Source organism: Terrapene carolina, unplaced genomic scaffold (assembly GCF_002925995.2).
Source record: "Terrapene carolina triunguis isolate 2854851 unplaced genomic scaffold, T_m_triunguis-2.0 Scaffold195, whole genome shotgun sequence".
NCBI lineage: Eukaryota > Metazoa > Chordata > Testudines > Emydidae > Terrapene > Terrapene triunguis.
The window spans coordinates 619,110-642,059 of NW_020664546.1; the positions used below are offsets into that span (position 1 = coordinate 619,110).

The window sequence follows — 22,950 nt, forward strand, 5'->3', positions numbered from 1 at the left end:
TTGACCAAAAATAACCTTTCATCCTATTCTTCATAGCTGGGAGTTTCTCCTTCAGCAGAGGTGGGTACATAAAATCTTCAGAGAACTCCCAAAGAACTGCCCTCTAACAATGGGACTAAGGTCACAAGCTGCCCTTTGCAAAGATGGCCATTATCTATCATTGTTCCCAATGGGAATGAAGCCATGCTGCTTCAGAAAGGATGGTGGTATACTCCACCACCTATAGTCAGGAGGCACTGAGGAGCAGGTACATGAGGTGTTAACCATCTTTTCTATGGCCTCAGTCAGCAAAAAACTTCAGTACTTTGGGAATGAGTTCTCAGTCCACCTTTAGTTTCTGTCTTGCTTTATCAAAAATAAATGTGTTTTGCACAACTGATCATCACAAAACTCAGTTAAAAAGAGGAAGGAGATTTTAAAATTCAGAATATACCTTACACGCCACATACTTGGTATTTGCACTAATAATATTTATTATAAACTATTTTTTCCCATTTTGTACATGAGCATCTTTAGATACATTGTAATGATCTGACATTCTTTTTTCTATTTAAGCAAGCATGATCACTTACTAGTACCAATCCACGAAGATATGGCTGACTAAACACACTGTGCTTATTTGAGTACAGCATTTGTTCCAATCCTTTTAAATGACCCATTTCAAGGCTCAGGCTCACAGACAAGAAAGATTTAAAAATATGCATTATAGACACTATGTATTTACATTTTCTTGCTCAAATGAGCTATAAGCTACAGCCGAACCTTACTAATTCCCATTAATGACAGAAAGAGACCCCGTGTGCAAGCTACTACATTTCAAACATTAGTAACTAAAGTTCCAAAACCCAAGGATACTGCATCACAAAATCGAGTCTCTCATCCCCCCCAACACAGAGATGTAGTGTCATTTTAATTATTTATTATGCTATTTCATATACTAGTATGGTAAAACAGTTTTGTAAAAATAATGAAGTCCTTGAGGCCTCATACTGTAACACTACCATCACATCTTTGAGCAGTGGAGTAAGGCAAACATTTTTATGCATTATAAAAGCATGCAAATCACTGAAGTCCGGCCCATGTTCAAAAACAAGAAAAATATTTTCTATCCAACTGCACCTGAGGAAATCAGTAACTTTTTATTAATGCAAACGGCACACTTTCATCAATACAGAACTTTCCTTCTGAAGTATTTTGAGCATTAAACACCAGTAACACTAAGAGTAAGGTCAGGAATCAAGGCACAGTAGCCCTGTAGGAAAGAAAATTCTGGAACAGGCACCTTTTATAAGCAAGATATTTTACTTATAATTGGGATTTAATTTGTGTGGAGAGAAATACTTTATGCGGCACAAAGAGTTACAAAAATGTATTACTCTTCATTGGCTCAACACACAATATCCTCCCCAAAATTCACCTCAGGAGTGCTGATTGGAACTCATGTAGATGAATGAATTTTCTTAAAATAAACTGAAATGCTCAGTATTATGACCTAACTGTGATACTGATTGTGAAGAGAGAGGATAAGTTCTATTGTTAATGGTTAAATAATAGTTAATACCTAAGGCTAAGATTTTGTCACGGATATTTTTAGTAAAAGTCAGGGACAGGTCATGGGCAATAATAATTAAAAAAAACACAGAAGCCCATGACCTGTCCCTGACTTTTACTAAAAATATCCGTGACAACACTGGGAGCCTAGGCATCTGCAGGTGGGCTGGGAGCTCCAGGGTCCCCTTCCACTGGCGGCTCCAAGCCGCCGGGGTTTCCCCCAGTTGCCCACAGCGGCCGGAAGCTCCAGAGGTTCCCCCTGCCACTGCAGCAGCAGGGAGCTGCGGGGATCCCCTGCGCCACCCGCCGTGGCCGGGAGCTGCGGGGATCCCCCGCGCCACCGGTGGTGGCCGGGAGCAGCAGGGGGCTCCTGCATCTCCCTGCCTCCACAGGCGGCAGGGAACCCTGCAGCTCCCGGCCAGCGCTGGATGAAGTCATGGATTCCGTGACTAAATCGCACCCCTGTTAATACCACACTTCAGAGAAATTCATTTCATTCCATATCCAAAGTAGTACAGCATTCTGTTTGGTCCTCATCTTAAGCATTAACGTGTTATGTCAGACATATCAACTTTACAACAATGGAATCCTATGATGAATAAATATATTTATGATATTCTAAAAGTTCTCTTGTGCATCTTTACAATGAAAAAGTGCTAAGTGTCCTCTTGCCATAGTTTGCACAAAGAGGTCTACCATACACTTCCAATTTTCTGTATCTTGGTTTTCCAGCATTTTATAAATGACAGCTCACATGTACAATATGAAACAGTAGAACAATGTAATCATTGATATTGCCTATAATCTCCAAATGGGGAGGGCTGCAACTGGGAGGGATCATCTGAAAATTGAGGGCCTGTTAAAGGGAAGAAAATAATTAATTAAAGAAAAAGGAAGATTAATAGGACAGTGATTTATGACAAAATATTATGATACACTTTCAAAGTATTGTCTGTTTGCATAAATCCTTTCTGGATTAGCAGGACCAAGAATAAAGAAGGCTTTCCACGTACACAGTCTCTTTCATTCAATGAAATCAAAGAGCTTTACCCACTAAAATAAAGCCTCACTCGTGCAAGGCCAGTTATGTATTTTCATCCCCATTTACAGACGGGAGACATGTGGTACGGAGAGATGAAAGGAAAGATTTTCAGAATTACCTGCATAATTTAGGAGCCTAAATCCCAATGACTTCCAATGGGATTTAGGCACTTTGCCCAATATCAGTTAGCCAGTGTAGCTGAATGAATACTACTATGGACCCCTGACTTCTAGGGCTTGGCTCTGACCACTACATGCACATGTTTTTATTATTTAGACACATGCAGCGTAAGACAGGTAAACAGATAATACTCCTTCACTAATAACTCTCACATGATTTACAAGAAACTGCAGAATTGGAATTAATTTGCAAACTGGACACCATTAAATTAGGCTTGAATAAAGACTGGGAATGGATGGGTCATTACACAAAGTAAAAACTATTTCCCCATGCTAATTTTTCCCCTACTGTTACTCTCACCTTCTTGTCAACTGTTGGAAATGGGCCATCCTGATTATCACTACAAAAGTTTTTTTCTCCTGCTGATAACAGCCCACCTTAATTGATTAGTCTTGTTATAGTTGGTATGGCAACACCCATTTTTTCCATGTTCTCTGTGTGTATATATATCTTTCTACTGTATTTTCCACTGCATGCATCCAATGAAATGGGTTTTAGCCCACAAAAGCTTATGCCCAAATAAATTTGTTAGTTTCTAAGGTGCCACAAGGACTCCTCCTTCTTTTTGCTGATACAGACTAACACGGCTACCACTCTGAAACATGATTTACAAAACAATTCTGGATCAGAGAGGAAAATCTATGATAATTTGGAGACACTAATAAGAATGCCACTGAACAGAAGCTGAAATACTGGGTCAGCAGGAATTAGTGTCTTACTTAATGTAATATACCTAAAGGCCTGTGTAAGTCACGACTTCACAGACTGCATAGAAATAGTGAAATTAGCTCCTCCCCACTGAGATTGCAGCTGTTCACTGCAGGTTAGCAGGCCTTGCCCCACCCTGGAGGAGGACAGGGAGGTGGTGGGCCAGTCCTATCCCAAGGAATAAGAGGAGAAGCCTCACCGCATAGTGCAGATGGTTCAGCCCGGCCCAGGGCAGGGATCATGGCCCAGCTTGCTTTGTGCTCAGATTCAGCCCAGGACACCGCAGCTGACAGAGGGAGTGGCACTGATAATGCAGTGATTAGGAGCTCCAGCCTGGCCCACCCCACAGTGGTCCCCAACAGGCCCAGGGGAGACTGTGTGCAGGAGCCATCCACCAACTGAAGCCAGTGCCAGCGCCTCTTGGAACACAAGCAGGTGTGTGAGAGGGCCAACCGCAGTCAGGAGAATTGGGGTGCAGCGATGGTTCCCAGTCTCATTCCTTGCCAGCTGGTGCTACAGTGTCTCCCCCGGGCCCAATTGCTGTGGGGCAGGCTGAGGCTCCTAATCGCCACATTTCCAGTGATGCTCTCCCCCCCCCCCACCCAACAGAAAGCAGCAGAGTTGGCCTGGTCCAGAGTTGAGCGCAGGGCAAGCTGGATGCCAACTCCTACCTCAGGCTGGACTGGACAGCAGCATATAGTGAGACACTCTCACCCTGCCCCCTTTCCCCACTCCCCAGGACAGGACCAGGATGGGAACAGTCTGCTAACTCCCATGAGCAGCTGCAGCCTCAGCAGGGAGGTGGAAGCAGGGATGCTCACTTCTGCCTCCCTGCTACTGGAAAAATCGTTTGGCTGCCATGCATACCCCATGAAATACAAACATTGCTCCATGATGCTGCCATGATTTAAAAAAAATAATTGTGATTTTCTCAGGGATTTATCTATACAACACTGTCTGTGCTCCCCCATAACAACAAGCTGGGGCAATTTTGTTTTATTTTTAGGTTGGCCTGTTACTTAGATCCAGTCTACACTGCATGTGCAACAGTGTTTTTGTATCCAGGCTGTGAAAGGTACCCATGACTTTGTTACAACAAACAGAGGTATGTCCACACATCAGCTTTTTTCACAACAACACTTTTGCCTGTTTATCTCAGTGCATTCGGCGGGGGGGGGGGGGGGGGGAGGAGAGAAAACCAGGTACCCCAGTCTGCCTCACTAGAAGACAGAATGCTCAGAGGACATGCATAGAGTGGAACCAGCAATACAGAGATCAGTGCACTCTAGGATGTCCTACTGCACAGAGAACTGAGAAGGAGGAAGATTGGCAAACCTAACTAAATACTACACAGGCACAGATGGAAGGTTCTGTCTACACTGCAAAACTTTATAACCTTGTTGTAGAAACATAACCATAACATTCATCTGCATTTCTTTTTCATCAGGTCCCTGAATATACCTGACCAATTGCATCATAGAAGAGAGACTATTATCTGGAGGGCAAAAGCCATTCTCATGGACATTTATGACAAAGTTTACTTATGTACTGAAATCTGTTCTGCTGACCTGCCTATATGTGAATTAATGTGGAAGATGAGAAGGGTACAAACGTGATAAGGTTGGAGGAAGGGGTGTAAACAGACAAATTCACTCCTTCACTCCTACAGTACCTATTTTTTTTTTATATATATATATATATATATATATATATAAAATCTGCATAACAACTATACATTGGAAAGACAAATATAGAATGAAGAAAATCAGAATCCTAAAGACATCCTAGAAAATGAATCTGGTCTTTCAATACTTGAAAAAGGAATCTGGCCATTTCATTTCCCATAAACTGTTGTACTTGAGTGTTTGTATTCTGAGAAAGCATTATAAACATTTTGAGGTACTGTAATCTGAAGTGTAGAACACATACCATTTGGAAACTGTGTGGAGGCAAATCTTGTTAATAGGATACCAGCTCCTTCAATTAAAGCTAGAAGTATTCCTCCCATAGCAGCTGACCCAACCATGGCAACTGGTCCATCTAAAAATGTCAAAATACAAAACAGATTGCTTTTCAAAACCTTGTTTTGTACAGGATTGGCAATTTATACATCACTTTTAATACAATTACCACCACTCCAGTGATCAGACTGTGAAGTAGATTTGTCACCATTAACATTACAAATAAAGATATAATTACCACACATACCTGTCCCTGATGAAACAAGATAGTACTAGTACTGTTTAAGAGTAGTCATTTTAGTTTGCTTTTCTCTAGCACCATCCATCCACAGACTTCAAAATACTTCACAATGCCCTAGTGAGTTAGGTGCTATTTATTATTTGCATTGCAGTAGTGCCTAAGGGCCCTAGTCATGGACCTGGACTCCATTGTGCAAGGTGCTGTAGTGTTGTTATCCTCATTTTACAAAGGGAGATATGAAGGCAAAGAGAAGGTATTTTGCACAAGGTTTCACAGATGATCAATGGCAAATCTTGACTTCTAGTTCTGTGCTTTAATCACTACACAATGCTTCCTCATAGTATTGGCAGTGGCCTATCAAAAAACTCAAGCACATGCTTAAGTCCATCCCTTTTCACAAAAGTGTCTAGTCTCCAGATTCTGTGCTGCAGTTACTAGATGGGAGTCCAAGTTGTCATTCGTGGACATATTTAACTCAACTATTATCTAGATTAAAGATCATTTTTACCATTAAGAAATTTTAGACTATTTAGAATATTGTATTTATAAAAACAAATGTACTTACTATATGTAAAATAATACTATCCATGCTTAATTTGTCATCCACAAAATTAGATCTTCAATGTCCATTAAGACCCACAAAAAACCCTTTCAACTACACAGTGTTGTCAACATTAATACACTCAACAAAACATTGTTGAGAAGGTCGAACTGCTCTACTTCCAATTTTCACAAATGGAACAATTCAGGAGAGCATTAAGAACATGTTTAGGTCCCATGGACTATTGAGAATACTTCCTGAATTGGGCCTAAATGGTGTATTGCAACTTTAAAAGTAAACTCTAATCCACCATGTTAAAAGATCTTTAAATAACCATTTTGAATGTATTATGCCACTATTGATAAAACAGTCAAGACAATTACAACATACTATATTCTTAAAAATAGAAAACAAAAAGGGTTAATATTGCTTTTTAGGTATACGGGATTCCAAAGTTCCATAAAAGATAAATGAAGTTCTTTCTAATTATCTGATTATCACTAAAATGTCTGACGGACACAAAAATTTGGTATTTATAGTTTCAAATATAAAGGCTTTTCAATACCCATTGTCCCCAGATTGCAGTTCCTTACTTCTTGAGGCTAATATGGCTCCAGTTAAGGCACCACTTGTGATTGAATTCCATGGATCTTCTTTACCCCTCATTTTCACCATACTACAGTCAATCATGGAAAAGAGACCACCCCAGACTGCAAAGCTACCTGTTTGGGGGGAAAAAAATTTTTTAAAGCACAGTAACCAAAGCTATACTCCAGCCACATTATAAAGTTTTGTGTTGGAATATTTTAGGAAATTTACTTTTGAGCCTTAAAATATACCCAAACTCACAAAAACTAGATTAAAACATTACATAAACAAATTCAGGAAATATCCTTACTCACTCAATAAAGTGGGTAATAATATTTACTGTTTTGTGTTAGACAACAAAATGCCTCCCAAATATCAGTGATTGTAAAGGAGTTTCCATCCTACTAATGCTGGCTTAATGATCAGAGGATCTTTAGTATTTAACAGGTTAAAGGTTTTTTTTCCTTCTGCCAATGGAACCATCATAGAATCATAGAAGTGTAGGACTGGAAGGGATCTCAAGAGGTCTTCTAGTCCAATCCCCTGCACTCAAGGCAAGGGTAAGTATTATCTAGACCAGTGGTCACCAACCAGTCGATCCTAGAGGATCTCCCAGTCAATCGCGATCTCTGGTTGCACAGTGTGGTTGCCGTTAAGGCAGACTCCCTGCCTACCCCAGCCACACGCTGCTCCCAGAAGAGACCAGTGCAGCCCCAGGGGGGACAGATGTCTTCTGCCATGCGCTGCGCCTGCCTGCAAGCACCGCCCCCGCAGCTCCCATTGGCTGGGAGAGCTGTGGGGGCGGTGCTTGCAGAGAGGGGCAGTGCACAGAGGCATGTGCCCCTCCCACCCCAGGGGCCACAGGGGCACATTGGCCCCTTCCGGGAGCAGTGTGGGGCCAGGGTAGGCCCGGAGCCTGCCTTAGCCTGGCTGTGCCCGCTGCCAACTGGGAGCCACCAGAGGTAAGTGCTGCCCGGCGGGAGGCCGGACCCAAAATCCCATCCCTGAGCCCCTTCCCAGAGACAGTACTCCATACCCCCTCCTACACTCTGCCCCTTCCTGCCCCCAAACTCCCTCCCAGGTCCCACACCTTGCAGCCCCTCCTGTATCCCAACACTCCTGCACCCAAACTCCCTCCTAGAGCTTGCACCCCTTACCCCCTCCTGTACCCCAATCCCCTACCCCAGGCTCAGCCCAGAGCTCCCTCCCGCACTGCAAACCCCTCAGCCCCAGCCCAGAGCCCGCACCCCTTCCTGAACCCCAACCCCCTGAAAGTGAGTGAGGGTGAGGGAGAGCGAGTAACGGGGGGGGGGGGAGGAGATGGAGTGGGCAGGTCTTTGGGGAAGGGGCTGGGCCTCGGGGAAGGGCAGGGTAGATCCTGGGTTGCCTTTAGATTCAAAAAGTGATCTTGAGGGTAAAAAGGTTGGAGACCACTGATCTAGACCATCCCTGACAGGTATTAGTCTAACCTGCTCTTAAAAATCTCCAATGACAGAGATTCCACAACCTTCATAGACAATTTATTCCAGTGCTGACCGTTAGGAAGTTTTTCCTAATGTCCAACTTAAACCACCCTTGCTGCTTCTTGTCCTATCCTCAGAGGTTAAAGAGAACAATTTTTCACCCTCCTCCTTGTAACAACCTTTTATGTACCTGAAAACTTATCATGGCCCCCCCCACCACAGTCTTCTCTTCTCCAGACTAAACAAATCCAATTTTTTCCAATCTTCCCTCATAGGTCATATTTTCTAGACCTTTAATCATTTTTGTTGCTGTTCGCTGGACTTTCTCCAATTGGTCCACATCGTTCCTGAAATGTGGCACTCAGAACTGGACACAATACTCCAGTTGAGGCCTAATAAGTGCAGAATACAGCAGAAGAACTATTTCTCATGTCTTGCTTACAACAGTCCTGCTAATACATAAAAATCATAAATCACAAACGAATGCTGTATGACAGTTTAGTATCTTATTTCAATACTGCTTTTGTCATCTCCAAAACATGATTAATATTAGTCTGTATGGCAGCTGCCAGCAGAATGCAACTGGCAAGATTTCTAGAAAGGCAAATTAAAAAACAAACAAACAAAAAAATTTAGTTCAGAGATAGTAAGATGCACTTCTCACCGAGTACATTTTCTTGCAAGCCTCTTTATTTCAAAGTGCTTTCATGCTTAAAAGCTTAACGCAAGAAAATAAAAACAGGAGACTTAAGTCCTCTATTTTAAGAAGGGCACGATGAACAGCAACAATAGCTTCTCTAGAATGCAATACCAATTTCTGTGCTCTTCAAGGAGTCTGCTGCCATCAATGCATTTTCTTCCTTCAATTTTTCCCTCTTGCAAGATCTAGTCAATATTCCTTCCTTTTTCCTTCTTGAAGTAAAATTACCCAGAACATACAACTTGCTGTTAGAATAACAACAGCGAGACAAGGAATATAACTTCATGTATACCTTATTACCAAATCACCTTTAAGGGTGATAGGGTTGTTAAAGCTTCATTTTGACTAAATCCTTGAAACAGCCACCAAGAGACCAATTATGGATAATAATGTTGTGATTTTGGATAGCTGTCCACTGAGACCTCTGACTCCTTTTACAAAAATAACGTACTGTAGGTCAGATAACCAGTTAGGGGTAGATCCAAAAAGGGGACTCAGGCTCAGCATTGCAGTGCCTAACTTTAGGTGCCCTGACACTTAGTGGAATCCATAGCCCCAATTTAGGTGCCTAACTCTCCACATGCATTGTATAGGGAGTCTGGGCACCTAAAAAGTGGATTTACAAAAGCCAACAAACTGAGTGGGGAACTGCCTAAACTAGCCCATAGGAAATCAGAGAAATGTAAAGCTAGAAGGGACCTTGAGAGGTCATCTAGTCCAGCCTCCCAAACTGAGGCAGGACCAAGTACACTTAGATCATCCCTGACAGGGGTTTGCCTAATCTGTTCTTCAACACTTCACTTGGAAGCCTGGTACAGTGCTTAGCTAGCCTTGTAGTTAGAAAGTTTTTCCTAATATTTAACCTAATTCTCCCTTGCGGCAGATTAAGGTCATTACTTCTTCCTACCTCCAGAGGCCATGGAGAAGTGATCACTGTCTTCTTTATAACAGCCCTTAACATATGTGAAGACTTACCAGGTTCCTCCTCGGTCTTCTTTTCTCAAGACTAAAGATACCCAATTTTTTTTAAACCTTTCCTCACAGGTCCAGTTTTCTAATCTTTTATCATGTTTGTTGCTTTCTTCTGGACTCTCTCCAACTTATCCATATCTTTTGTAAAGTGTGGCGGCCAGAACCGGCACACAGTATTCCAGCTGACGCCTCACCAGTGCTAAATAGAGCAGGACAATTACCTGCTGTGTCTTACATACAACACTCCTGTTAACAACACACCAGAATGCTAACTTCACAACTGCATCTCACTGTTGACTCATATTCAATTTATGACAGACTATAACCCCCAGATGCTTTTCAGCAGTATGACCACCTAGTCAGTTATTTCCAATTTTGTAGTGTGGTACTTTGTACCTGTTTTTATTGAATTTCACCTTGTTGATTTCAGATGAGTTCTCCAGTTTGTCAAGGTAATTTTGAACTCTAATCATGTTCTCCAAAGTGCTAGCAACTTCTCCTAGCTTGGTGTCATACACAAATTTTATAAGCATCCTCTCCACTCCATTTCCAAGTCATTAATGAATGGCAAGGAAGGGTGTGGCATAAGCCCCACCCTTTAAAGGGACTTAGGCACCTAACTCCAAGCCAGAGGGAGAGATTCACAGCCATGAACCCTCTCCTAGAGTTAGGCACCAAAGCTAGGTCAGTCCTTTTTAGCAAAAAGCAGAAGGAGGCAAAAGAGGTGGCAGCAGCTATCGCCTCATTCCCTATAGTTCTGTGGTCAGTGCATACAATTCCCAGAGAGGAGCAGGGTCTTGAAGTTCAGTCTCTCACTTCCCAAGTGAGTGCCCTAATCACTGGGCTGTGGGGTATCCTGGGATAGGTTTCTCTCTCTGGTTCCTGTTAAAGCTGGTCAACTTTGTATAAAATAATTAAATATTCATTGGAATAGGGACTTCAACCTCACTCTTGATATCCCAGAGGAGTTCCCTAATCACTGGGCTCTAAAGTCACTCTCACTTTCTCTCTGGCCCAATCCACTAGGCATGCTCTAAGGTGACCTTTGAGCACTCCTACTGGATCGGGCCCCACAGGCAAGATAGGTGGGCAAACACTTAGTTTGGAAATTTCACTGGGGCTTAGGTGTAAACTAGGTGTCAGGTAGATGTGCACACTACCAGCAGAAATGTAGGCACCTGAAGGGTTAGATGGCAACTGAGTGGGATTATTGAGGGTCTAAATTTTGACTTAAGTGCCTCAAGTGGCAGTTAGGTGCTTTTGTGGATCTAGTCCTTAGAGGTTCTGAATCTCATCCAAATCCCCATAGCTATTCAGTTCCCTTGAAGTTCTCTTTTAAAATTGGAAAAAGGCTTAAGAATACAGGCTTAAGTGTACAGACTGCAATTACCTCCTAATTGTGGTGCTCTGGTTTTAATAGCTGTCAAACTTCCCCGCAGCCGGTGGTTTACACCCTAAAATAAACCAAAGATGACAATCAGAATGAAACAAAACTAAACATATTTAATTTTTACAGCTAATTAAATTGCACCCTTTCAGACGCAGTTATAGTTATTACTAAGCATCTGGAAGTTCTTTCATTATAAATCTGTTTTTGTCAGGAATTTATAAAAAACAGAGCCATTTCATACTGTATTATACATAAACTGATGAAGTGGAATTGTTTTTAATTCATATAGTTATCAATGCTTTCTGACATTTTTATTTTCAGTTAATATTTAGTATGTAACTATAACACCTGTAAACTACACAAATAGTTATATATAATTTTCTGTGATGATGTAAAGTCTAATTGCTGGACCACTTACTTTTTCCTTTACTTTTTTTTTTTTTTTTTTTTTTAAAAACCAAGACACTAAGTAATGTTTTTACCACATAAAAAATAAACATTACATGATAGTATTTTACATTTATATACAGTAGAACCTCAGAGTTACAAACACCAGAGTTACGAACTGATCATTTAACCACACCCCTCATTTGGAATTGGAAGTACACAATCAGGCAGCAGCAGAGACAAGGCAAATACAGCATTAAATGTAAACTACTAAAAAAAATAAAGCAGTATTTTTCTTCTGAATAGTAAAGTTTCAAAGCTGTATTAAGTCAATGTTCAGTAGTAAACTTTTGAAAGAACAACCATAATGTTTTGTTCAGAGTTGCAACCACTTCAGAGTTACGAACAACCTCCATTCCCGAGGTGTTCGTAACTCTGAGGTTCTACTGTAGTTCCTTTTCTCCTGAATGATCCCAAATTGCTTCACAAAGTATATACGCAGAAAACCAATGAAATTCAGAGTGGAAGCATGTCAACAGATAATTGCTGCACAACAGAATGCACACAAGTGAACAGAGGAAATTTCATCCACATGCGCTAGGGAAACCTACTTTTAGGGGAGACTGCCATGGAAATGTTAAAGGGAAACTGTTATTACACTTCTGTCTAAAAATATATCATCTACTACTGTTACAAGTAACTCCCAAGATTGCTATACTAGAAAGAGATTAGTGAAAATATTTCATTTTTCAGTTTTACTTTGTACACTTTTACAGCAATTTTTCTATAGTCAGTTTTACTATTTCTCCTACAGAATTTTTGTTTCTCCTGTATAATCAGTTTTCCTCATTTCTGTGGGTCTTTCACACAGCAACAGTGAAGAGAAAAATATTTTTTAAAACATGAAAATACAGTTTTATCCCCAAATTTAATAGAACTCAAAAAGTGTAGCAAATGAAAAACTGTTAAACTCTTAAACCTCTAGATCTTTTTAAAAAAAAGTGTCACTTTCGCATCCACACAGAACAGAGAGGAATTCAACTTTTAAGATCAATAACCTTTCCAGAATGGAGAGAGGTAAATAGTGGTGTCCTCGAGGGATCTGTACTGGCACCATTGCTGTTCAACATATTCATAAATGATCTGGAAAATGGGGCAAACAGTGAGGTGGCAAAATTTGCAGATGATACAAAATTACTCAAGATAGTTAAGTCCAAAGCAGACTGAGAAGAGCTACTGAGTGACTGGGCAACAAAATGGCAGATGAAATTCAGTGTTGATAAATGCAAAGTAATGCACATTGGAAAACATAATCCCAACTATACATACAAAATGATGATTCTCAGAAAACATCCACTCAATGTGCACCAGCAGTCCCCCCACCACTCGATGAGGAGAAGGGGTTTAAACGGAGATCTGCCACCTCTTAAGTGTGTCCCCTAACCCAGTGTTCCCAAACCTTGTGTATTGTCTTTTTTTTTTTTTTGCAAACCACTATTACATATACGCATCCTCCACCCTGGCACTGGGGGGCACCTGCTACCTTGCGGCTCCGGCTGCGCTTGGCTGAGGACTAATCCAACTCTGGGTCTTCAGCGACAATTTGGCAGCGGGTGCTTCAGTCACTCTGGGTCTTCGGCGGCGGGTAATTCAGCATGGTGGGTTCTTCAGTCTTCGGCGGCAAGACTTGGGGTTTTCTTTTTTTTTTTCCTTTGCTGCTTTGCAGGGGGTGGCACCTTTTTTTAATGTGTTCGCTCCCCCTGCTCTTAGAACCTGGCTACGCCACTGATCCTAATCCTGGCCAAGTGTGGAGGTGGCGGCTTTGGGCCAGGAGAGCAAGCCTGCCCTGCACTCACCCCACAGCGACAGCTCCTGTTCCACTGGGTTCAGTCCCGCTCCCTGCTCTCGGCATTGCGACCTGGTGCTGGGTGACAGAGCGCCACTTAGTTTGGCTGATGAAGGAGGGGCAGCTGGACCAAATCTAAGTGGCACTGTGACCCCAGGCACCAGGTCACAATGCCTGGGAAGGGACAGGAGCCACTGCTGCAAGGTGAGTGCAGGGTGGGCTTGTTCTTCTCACACACAAACGCAGGCCAGGAGAAGTGTATGTCTGCCTAGGCCAAGGCCCAGTGACAACTTAATCCAGCCCTGGACATGGCAACCCATCTAGAACCTTCCCACGATGCACTGGTGGGTCAGGACCCACTGTTTGGGAAACACTGGCCTAGCGGACGGGCTTTCGTGAATCCCGTTCTTAGGTGCTTATCTCTCTCCACTCATTGTATAGAAAGCATATGCACCTAACCCAGGCTTTGTGAATCCCAGTGATTTTCTAGGCACTCCTGTAGGAAGAGGTCTCTTAAAGAGGTTTCCCTGGGGCTGCCACCAGCTGTATAAGCTACAGGGAACATACAGAAGGCAGTGACCTGGTGTAGAGGCACAAGACTTCTAAACAGATGGACCTCGAATCCATGTGGATCGTGGGTGATTGACCAGGTTTATTCTCCTGGCCTGCAACCTGTTCTGCCCTGCCTCTCAATACGATGACTGGGGACAAGTACTTCATAGAATCATAGAATATCAGGGTTGGAAGGGACCTCAGGAGGTCATCTAGTCCCACCCCCTGCTCAAAGCAGGACCAATCCACCAAATAAATCCCCAAATGGCCCCCTCAAGCATTGAACTCGCAAATCCTGGGTTTAGCAGGCCAATGCTCAAACCACTGAGCTATTTCCTCCCCTTAGGTCACTCCCACACGTTTACTGTTGGAAGGAAAGGGAAGCAAAGCTACTGTTAGTTTATCTACAAGAAATTATTTTACTCACCACTGGGGAATTTCTGAACCCTTTGATAGCCTGGAAGATTCCACCACCTATGGCTCCCATTGTGAAGGCACCACCACAGTCATCCACTATCCGCCAGGGGCTAAGGGGGGGGGGGGGGGAGGGGGGGAGAGAAAAAAATTAAAGTGCTGAAATCCATGCTAAAGAACATGAAAACTACCATAATTTCTCAATTATACATTAACTTTATGTACCCATGCTCTCCCAAAATACTTACAAAGCTCTAAGATTTTCTGGCAATTCACATACAAAGTTAATGCCATGTTATTTGAAAATGAGAGTGAAACAATACTGCCAGCTGCAATATCTGTCCCATCTAGTTTACTGACCTCCCAGCAAGACCAACAACACATTTACATACAGCAGACCCCCATTTATCCAATCTAATTGGGACCGGGGCCAGATTGAATAATGAAAAATTCACATAATCAGGAGAATGGTCAAAGAGCTTTCTATCTGTTATTTAAAGATGCAGAGTTACTTTTAAACTAGCTGACCCCTCTTGGAAAAGCACTAAAACTTACCTCCCCTTCTTATCTACTTAACTGAAAATACAACCCCCTAGTTCTTGTGCAGCAAGAGAGTTGGGCCACCCACCCTGCCCGGGGCTGACAGTCTGAGCCCCGCTGCCTGGTTCCGTTAATACGGAGAGCCGGAAAATGGAGGCTTAGATAAATGGGGTTCTACTGTACTTAGTGGCCAAGAAATCATACCAAAACAAACGAATGATTTATCTATAGCTTGACAACCTGCCTCCCTATGATGGTGAACATCTTCTAATTCAAAGGAAGATTTAACCTCTTTCTCCAATCATGCACCTAGCCAAATTTCCCCTCCCCTTTGCTCCCTTATAACGGAACTCTCCCATCCTCCCCTGGTTAAACTGATTTAAATTCTTCTCTTATGCACCATGCTTCCTTGAAGAACACTACAATAGACATTTAGGAATTACCAGGCTCAAGATCTATCTAGTCCAGTATCCTGTCTCTAGCAGTAGCCAGCACCAGAAACTTCAGAGGAAGGTGTAAGAACCCTGCATCAGGAAAATGTGAGAATCTGCTCCCATATTATGTCTCATCCTGATCTCTAACAGTTAGAGAATGACTTAAGACCTACAAGATGAGATTTACTAACCCTTCAAAGCTATTAATTATAACAATTCTATATAGTCTCATAATCCATATACACATCGAATCCCTCTCTTTGAATACTTCTGATTTTTTAGATTCAATGACTTCCTATAGCAGTGAGATCCAGTTTAAATTTGCCACCTTTCAGTTTCATTGAATGTCACTTTGTTCTTCTGTTATGAGCCAGAGAAAACAGAAGCTCCCAAATCTACTGTCTGTAGACCATTATTTTATATATTTCCATCATATCCTTTCTAAAATTAAAAAAAAACAACAAGAACAATCTTTTCAATCTCACTTATGAGTTTTTCAAGGCTCCTAGTCATTCTCGCTGTCCTTCTCTAAACCTCCTCTACACCTCCACAATATCCTTTAAGAGACAGAGTGACTGATACCACACAGGTTTCAGAGTGGTAGCCGTGTTAGTCGGTATCAGCAAAAACAATAAGGAGTCCTTGTGGCACCTTAGAGGTTAACAAATTTATTTGGGCATAAGCTTTCGTGGGCTAAAACCCACTTCTTCAGATGCATGGAGTGGAAAATACAGTAGGCAGGTATAAATACACAGCACATGGAAAAGATGGGAGTTGCCTTACCAAGTGGGGGGGGGGCAGTGCTAACGAGCCAATTTAATTAAGGAGGGTCCCTTGCATTCCATCCCTTTGTCACTCGCTAATCTTTGTCGCTCGCCTCTGGATCCTTTCATAACGATAAGAATGGCCATACAAAGGTCCATCCAGCCCAGCATCCCATCTTCTGACGGTGCCAACGCCAGGCGCCCCAGAGGGAATGAACAGAACAGGCAACCACCACATGATCCGTCCCCTGCCGCCCATTCTCAGCTTCTGGCAAACAGAGGCTAGGGAGGGACACCATCCCTGCCCATCCTGGCTGATAGCCATTGATGGATCTATCCTCCATGAATTTATCTAGTTCTTTTTTAAACCCTGTTATAGTCTTGACCTTCACAACATTCTCTGGCAAGGAGTTCCACAGGTTGAATGTGCGTTGTGTAAATAAATACTTCCTTTTGTTTGTTTTAAATCTGCTGCCTATTAATTTCATCAGGTCACCCCTTGTTCTTGTGTTATATGAAGGGGTAAATAACACTTCCTTATTTACTTTCTCCATACCAGTCATGATTTTAATAGACCTCTATCATATTCCCCCCCATAGTTGTCTCTTTTCCAAGCTGAACAGTCCCAGTCTTTTTAATCTCTCCTCGTACAGAAGCTGTTCCATACCCCTAATCATTTTTGTTGCCCTTTTTTGAATATTTTCCAATTCCAATATATCTTTTTTTAGATGGGGCGACCACATCTTCACGCAGTATTCAAGATGTGGGCATACCATGGATTTATATAGAGGCAATATAATATTTTCAGTCTTATTATCTATCCCTTTCTTAATGATTCCCAACATTCTGTTCACTTTTTTGACTGCTGCTGCACATTGAGTGGATGTTTTCAGAGAACTATCCACAATGATTCCAAGGTCTCTTTCTTGAGTGGCAAAAGCTAATTTAGACCCCATCATTTTGCATGTATAATTGGGGTTATGTTTCCAATGTGCATTTCTTTGCATTTATCAACATTGAATTTCATCTGTCATTTTGTTGTCCAGCCACCCAATTCTGTGAGATCCCTTTGCAGCTCTTCCCAGTCTGCTTTGGACTTAACTATCTTGAGTAATTTTGTATCATCTGCAAATTTTGTCACCTCACTGTTTACCCCTTTTTCCAGGTCATTTATGAGTATGCTGAATAGTACTGGTCCCAGTACAGCCCACTGTGGGACACCACTATTTACCTCTTTCCACTCTGAGAACTGACCATTTCTTCCTACCCTTTGTTTCCTATCTTTTAACCAGTTACCAATCCATGATAGGACCTTCCCTCTTATCCCATGACAGCTTACTTTGCTTAAGAGCCTTTGGTGTGGGACCTTTGTCAAAGGCTTTCTGAAAATCTAAGTACATTATATCTAGGCCCCTACCAATTTCACGGTCATGGGACTTTAAAAATAGTGAATTTCATTATTTCAGCTCTTTACATCTGAAATTTCATGGTGTTCAATTGTAGGGGTCCTGACCCAAAGAGGAGTTGTCGGGTGGTCACAAGGTTCTTGTAGGTACTGCTACCCTTACTTCTGCATTGTTGCTGGCGGCGGCACTGCCTTGAGAGCTGGGTAGTTGGAGAGTGGCGGCTGCTGGCTGGGAGCCCAGCTTTGAAGGCAGAGCTGCTGCCAGGAGCAGCGCAGAAGTAAGGATGGCATGGTATGGTATTGCCACCCTTACATCTGCACTACTGATGGCGGGGCGCCACCTTCCGAGCTGGACGCCTGGCCAACAGCCGCCACTTTCTGCCCACCCAGCTCTGAAGGCAGCGCAGAAGTAAGGGTGGAAATACTATGATCCACCTGCAACTCCCTTTTGGGTCAGGACTCTCAATTTGAGAAACGCTGGTTTCCCGTGAAATCTGTATAGTATAGGGTAAAAGCACACAAAAGACTAGATTTCACGGTCCATGACGTGTTTTTCATGGCCATTAATTTGGTAGGGCCCTGACTATATCCACTGGATCCCCCTTGTCCACATGCTTGTTGACCCCCCTCAAAGAATTCTAGTAGATTGGTGAGGCATGATTTCCCTTTACAGAAACCATGTTGACTCTTCCCCAACAAATTATGTTCATTTATGTGTCTGACAATTCTGTTCTTTACCATAGTTTCAACCAGTTTGCCCGGTACTGAAGTCAGGCTTACTGGCTTTAATTGACAGGATCACCTCTGGAGCCCTTTTTAAAAATTGGCATCACATTAGCTATCCTCCAGTCCTCTGGTACAGAAGCGGAGTTAAATAATAGGTTACAACTCAGTTACTAGTTCTGCAATTTAACATTTGAGTTCCTTCAGAACTCTTGGATGAATACCATCTGGTCCTGGTGAGTTCTTATTGTTAATCAATTTGTTCCAATACCTCCTCTAATGACACCTCAATTTGGGCAGTTCTTCAGATTTGTCACCTAACAAGAAGTGCTCAGGTTTAGAAATCTCCCTTACATCCTCAGCCATGAAGACCGATGCAAAGAATTCATTTAGTTTCTCTGCAATAGCCTTATTGTTCTTGAGTGCTCCTTTAGCATCTTGATCCTCCAGTGGCCCCACCAGTTGTTTAGCAGGCTTCCTGTACTTAAATTTTTTGGCCTTCCTAATTATATTTTTACACTTCACTTGACAGGCTATGCTCCTTTCTATTTTCCTCACTAGGATTTAGCTTCCACTTTTTAAAAGAATGCCTTTTTGCCTCTCACTGCTTCTTTTACTTTGCTGTTTAGCCCCGGTGGCACTTTTTTGGTTCTCTTACTATGTTTTTTAATTTGGGATATGCATTTAAGTGGAGCGTCTATTATGAGGTCTTTAAAACGTTTCCATGCAGCTTGCAGAAATTTCCCTTTTGGTGCTGTACCTTTTAATTTCTGTTTAACTAACTTCCTCATTTTTGTATAGTCCCCCTTTCTGAAATTGAATGCTAGTGTTGGGCTGCTGTGGTGTTTTCCCACCACAGGGATGTTAAATTTAATTATATTATGGTCACTATTACCAAGCGGTCCAGCTGTATTCACATTTTGCACCAGATCCTGTGCTCCACTCAGGACTAAATCAAGAATTACCTCTCCTCTTGTGGGTTCCAAGACTAGCTGCTCCAAGAAGCAGTCATTTAAGGTGTCAAGAAACTTTCTCTGCATCCCATCCTGAGGTGACATGTACCCAGTCAATTTGGGGATAGTTGAAATCCCCCATTATTATTATTGAGTTTTTTTTAATTGTTCTAGCCTCTCTAATCTCCCTGAGCATTTCACAGTCACTATCACCATCCTGATCAGGCGGTCAGTAGTATATCCCTACTGCTATATTCTTATTATTCAAGCATGGAATTGCTATCCATAGAGATTCTATGGTACAGTTTGGTTCATTTAAGATTTTTACTTCATTTGATTCCACGCTTTTGTTCACATATAGTGTTACTCCCCCACCAGCACAACCTGTTCTGCCCTTCCAATATATTTTGTACCCTGGTATTACTGTGTCCCATTGATTATCCTCATTCCAGCAAGTTTCTGCAATGCCTATTATGTCAATATCCTCACTTCATAAGATGGGTGAACTAGAGTGCCTCGTATTATTTAGACTTCTAGCATTTGTCTACAAGCACTTAAAAAAATTGTCACTTTTCAGCTGTCTGCCATTACATGATGTAATTGAATGGGACTCTTTCATTTAACTGTTTCTCATCAGATCCTACCTGCATTTTATCACATTCCATCCTCTCATTACTAGGACATAGAAAATCTCCATTAATAGCTTCGCCCCAAAGGGATGTCTTTGTACGAACCACGTGCTCCTCTGGGCTTTCCCCCAGCCCTTAATTTAAAAACTGCTCTATGACCTTTTAAATTTTAAGAGCAAGCAATCTGGTTCCATTTTGGTTTAGGTGGAGCCCATCCTTCCTGTATAGGCTCCCCCTTTCCAAAAAGATGCCCCAGTTCCTAATAAATCTAAACTCCTCCTCCCTACACCATCATCTCATCATTGAGACCCTGTAGTTCTGCTGTCTACCTGGCCTTGCGCCTGGAACTGGAAGCATTTCAGAGAATGCTACCATGGAGGTCCTGGACTTCAATCTCCAGGACTTCTCTCCTCTCCTTCCCTATGTCATTAGTACCTACATGTATGACCACCGGCTCCTCCCCAGCACTACACACAAGTCTATCTAGATGTCTCAAGAGGTCCGCAATCTTCACACCAGGCAGGCAAGTCACCATGCGGTTCTCCCAGTCATCACAAACCCACCTATCTATGTTTCTAATGATCGAATCCCCCTAACTATTACCCATCTCTTCCTAATAACTGGAGTTCCCTCCCCCGGAGAGGTATCCTCAGTGCAAGAGGATACCATGACATCATCTGGAAGGAGAGCCCCAACTACAGGATCATTTCCCTCTCCTCCAGTTGGATGTTCTCCTTCCCTGAGACTGTCATCCTCCTCAACAGCACAGAGGCTGTCAGACCAGGGGTGGGACCGTTCCACAGTGTTCTGGAAAGTCTTATCTATGTACCTCTCTGTCTCCCTTAGCTCCTCCAGCTCAGCCACTTTGGTCTCCAAAGCCCGTACACGGTCTCTGAGGGCCAAGAACTCCTTGCACCGAATGCACATATCCAGTTTTTCTACATCCTTTCTATTCATTTGTGAGCAAAATTGGACACAGTCCTCCAGCTGAAGCCTAACCAGCACCAAGTAGAGCAGTACTATCATCTCCTGTGATTTGCATGCTATGCCTCTGTTAAAGCAATCTAAAATAGCACTTGCTTTTTTTTGCAACAGCATCCCATTGCTGACTCCCATTGAGGTAGTGATCAGTGCTGCTGCCAAGACAGTTTTCCAGTATTTGTGCATTTGGTTTTTCTTCCTTAAGTGTAGCACCTTACATTTGTTTTTGTAAAATTTCATTTGGTTGGCTATAGCAGTGGTTCTCAACCAGGGGTATGTGTACCCCTGGGGGTACTCAGAGGTCTTGCAGAGGGTTCTCAACTCATCTACATCACTGTTTCTCAATATAGGGGCTGCAGCCCCCAGGGGAATCACAGGACAGGTTGCAAGTGCAGGGCCAGCAGTAGGGGGCAGCAAGCAGGGCAATTGCTCAGGGCCCCATGCTACAGTGGGCCACATGTGCTTCAGCCCCATGTGGTGGGACTCGGACGTCAAACAAGGCTTACAAGTGAAAAAACAAGCTCAAGCATCACACTGAAATGTAAGTACAATACTTATATTCCAATCGATTTATTTTCTAATGATATGGTAAAAATGAGAAAGTAAACAATTTTTCAGTAAAAGCGCCCAGCATCACTGTTTCAAAGTAGCAGCCGTGTTAGTCTGTATCCGCAAAAAGAACAGGAGTACTTGTCACAGTGATTTGTTAGTCTCTAAGGTGCCACACTTCTGTATTTTTTTGTTTGATTTTGTAAGCAAGTATTTTTTAAGTGAGGTGAAACTTGGCAGTATGCAAGACAAATCAGACTCCTGAAAGGAGTACAGTAGTCTGGAAAGGCTGAGAACCACTGGTCTATAGCCCAGCTCTCCAATTTATCAATACTTCTGAATTTTAGCTCTGTCCTCCAAAGTATTAGCAACCTTTGTCTCATCTGCAAACCTGATCAGTATGCTCTGGATTCCTACTGCCAAATCATTATAAAAATGTTACCACCACCAAACCCAAAACAGATCCCCACTGAATCTCACTTGAGACCCCCGTTCCAATCCGACATCATTCTATTAATAGTGACACTTCGTTGGCAATTGCTTAACCAACTATGTATCCGCTTAACGGTGGTTCTAGTGAACCACCATTTCTCCAGCTTGCTTCTCAGAACGTCATGTGGATCACCCCGAAGCACCCCACAGCTGTCTCCGGACCTGAGTCACGGGAATCATGCTGTGTAATTAGCCCCATTAATTTTTATAAGGGCATCATAGTTGTAACATTTCCCCACTTATTCTCCAGCCTGCCCTCCCGGCCTGTGGGCACGAGGAACCCCAGCCCGTCCCGCGCGGGCACAGCTGGCTACCACCCGCTCTGCTCTCCGAGCACTGCCACACGCCTTCCCTGCGCCCCCTCCTCACTCGGCGCGGGGGCTGCTCGGCAGGCCCAGTCCCGGACGGCGCGGGCCCCGGGCACGGGCCGGCGAACGTAGCCCCCGGCTGGGGGAGCGCCCCACGGGCCCGGCATCGCGCTGCCCAGCGCCCCCCGAACCGGCACAAGCCCCAGATCAGAGGCGCGGGGCAGCGGCCGCCCGCGCGGCAGGCATGGAGCCCGCCAAGGGCCGCTCACCAAGGCTCGCGCGCGTACTCCTCCATCTTGGGTCAGCTGCAGAGTCTGAACCGGCACCCGAATGAGTCACGTGACTGACCTATGACACGTCCCACGTTCGCTCGTGACCCTGAGGCAATGCGGTTGGCTCCAGCCGTGGCGTGCTGGCCAATGGGGTTCATGAGGGCGGGCCGGGCGCGCTGTCATTAGGAGTGGGCGGTATTCGTCCTTTGACCCCAAACCACCTGATCCCTGCTGAGGCTGCCGGAGCCTGTAGGGGGCAGCCGTGGTGATCGGCCCAGGTGGGGTGTTGCCCGTGCTGCCCTTCCCCCCCACATACCCCGTATAACCCCAGGGTAGTGTGTTGTCTGTAGTGCCCCTCCCCCCC

The 22,950-nt window shown here is 43.4% G+C and overlaps 1 protein-coding gene across 1 annotated transcript; it reads right to left on the bottom strand.

Annotated features, from left to right (window-relative positions):
• Positions 1–1,872: 1,872 nt before the first annotated feature.
• Positions 1,873–22,663, bottom strand: TIMM17A (translocase of inner mitochondrial membrane 17A). The gene is made up of 6 exons (XM_024192778.2): positions 22,584–22,663; positions 14,550–14,649; positions 11,338–11,401; positions 6,818–6,946; positions 5,411–5,521; positions 1,873–2,407 (listed from the first exon to the last, which is right to left on the bottom strand). Exons 1-6 carry the CDS (start codon positions 22,607–22,609, stop codon positions 2,337–2,339), a joined length of 501 nt encoding a protein of 166 aa, XP_024048546.1. The 5' UTR covers positions 22,610–22,663; the 3' UTR covers positions 1,873–2,336.
• Positions 22,664–22,950: the final 287 nt, after the last annotated feature.

What these genes read in the sequence shown, in the direction of transcription:
- TIMM17A (XM_024192778.2), bottom strand. Translation starts at nt 22,609, where the DNA reads ATGGAGGAGTACGCGCGCGAGCCTTG. An exon ending in GAGTACGCGCGCGAGCCTTG is followed by an intron (nt 14,650 to 22,583) that starts GTGAGCGGCCCT and finishes CCCCCCCCTTAG; the next exon opens with CCCCTGGCGGATAGTGGATG. An exon ending in CAGAGCACCACAATTAGGAG is followed by an intron (nt 6,947 to 11,337) that starts GTAATTGCAGTC and finishes CCCCCCAAACAG; the next exon opens with GTAGCTTTGCAGTCTGGGGT.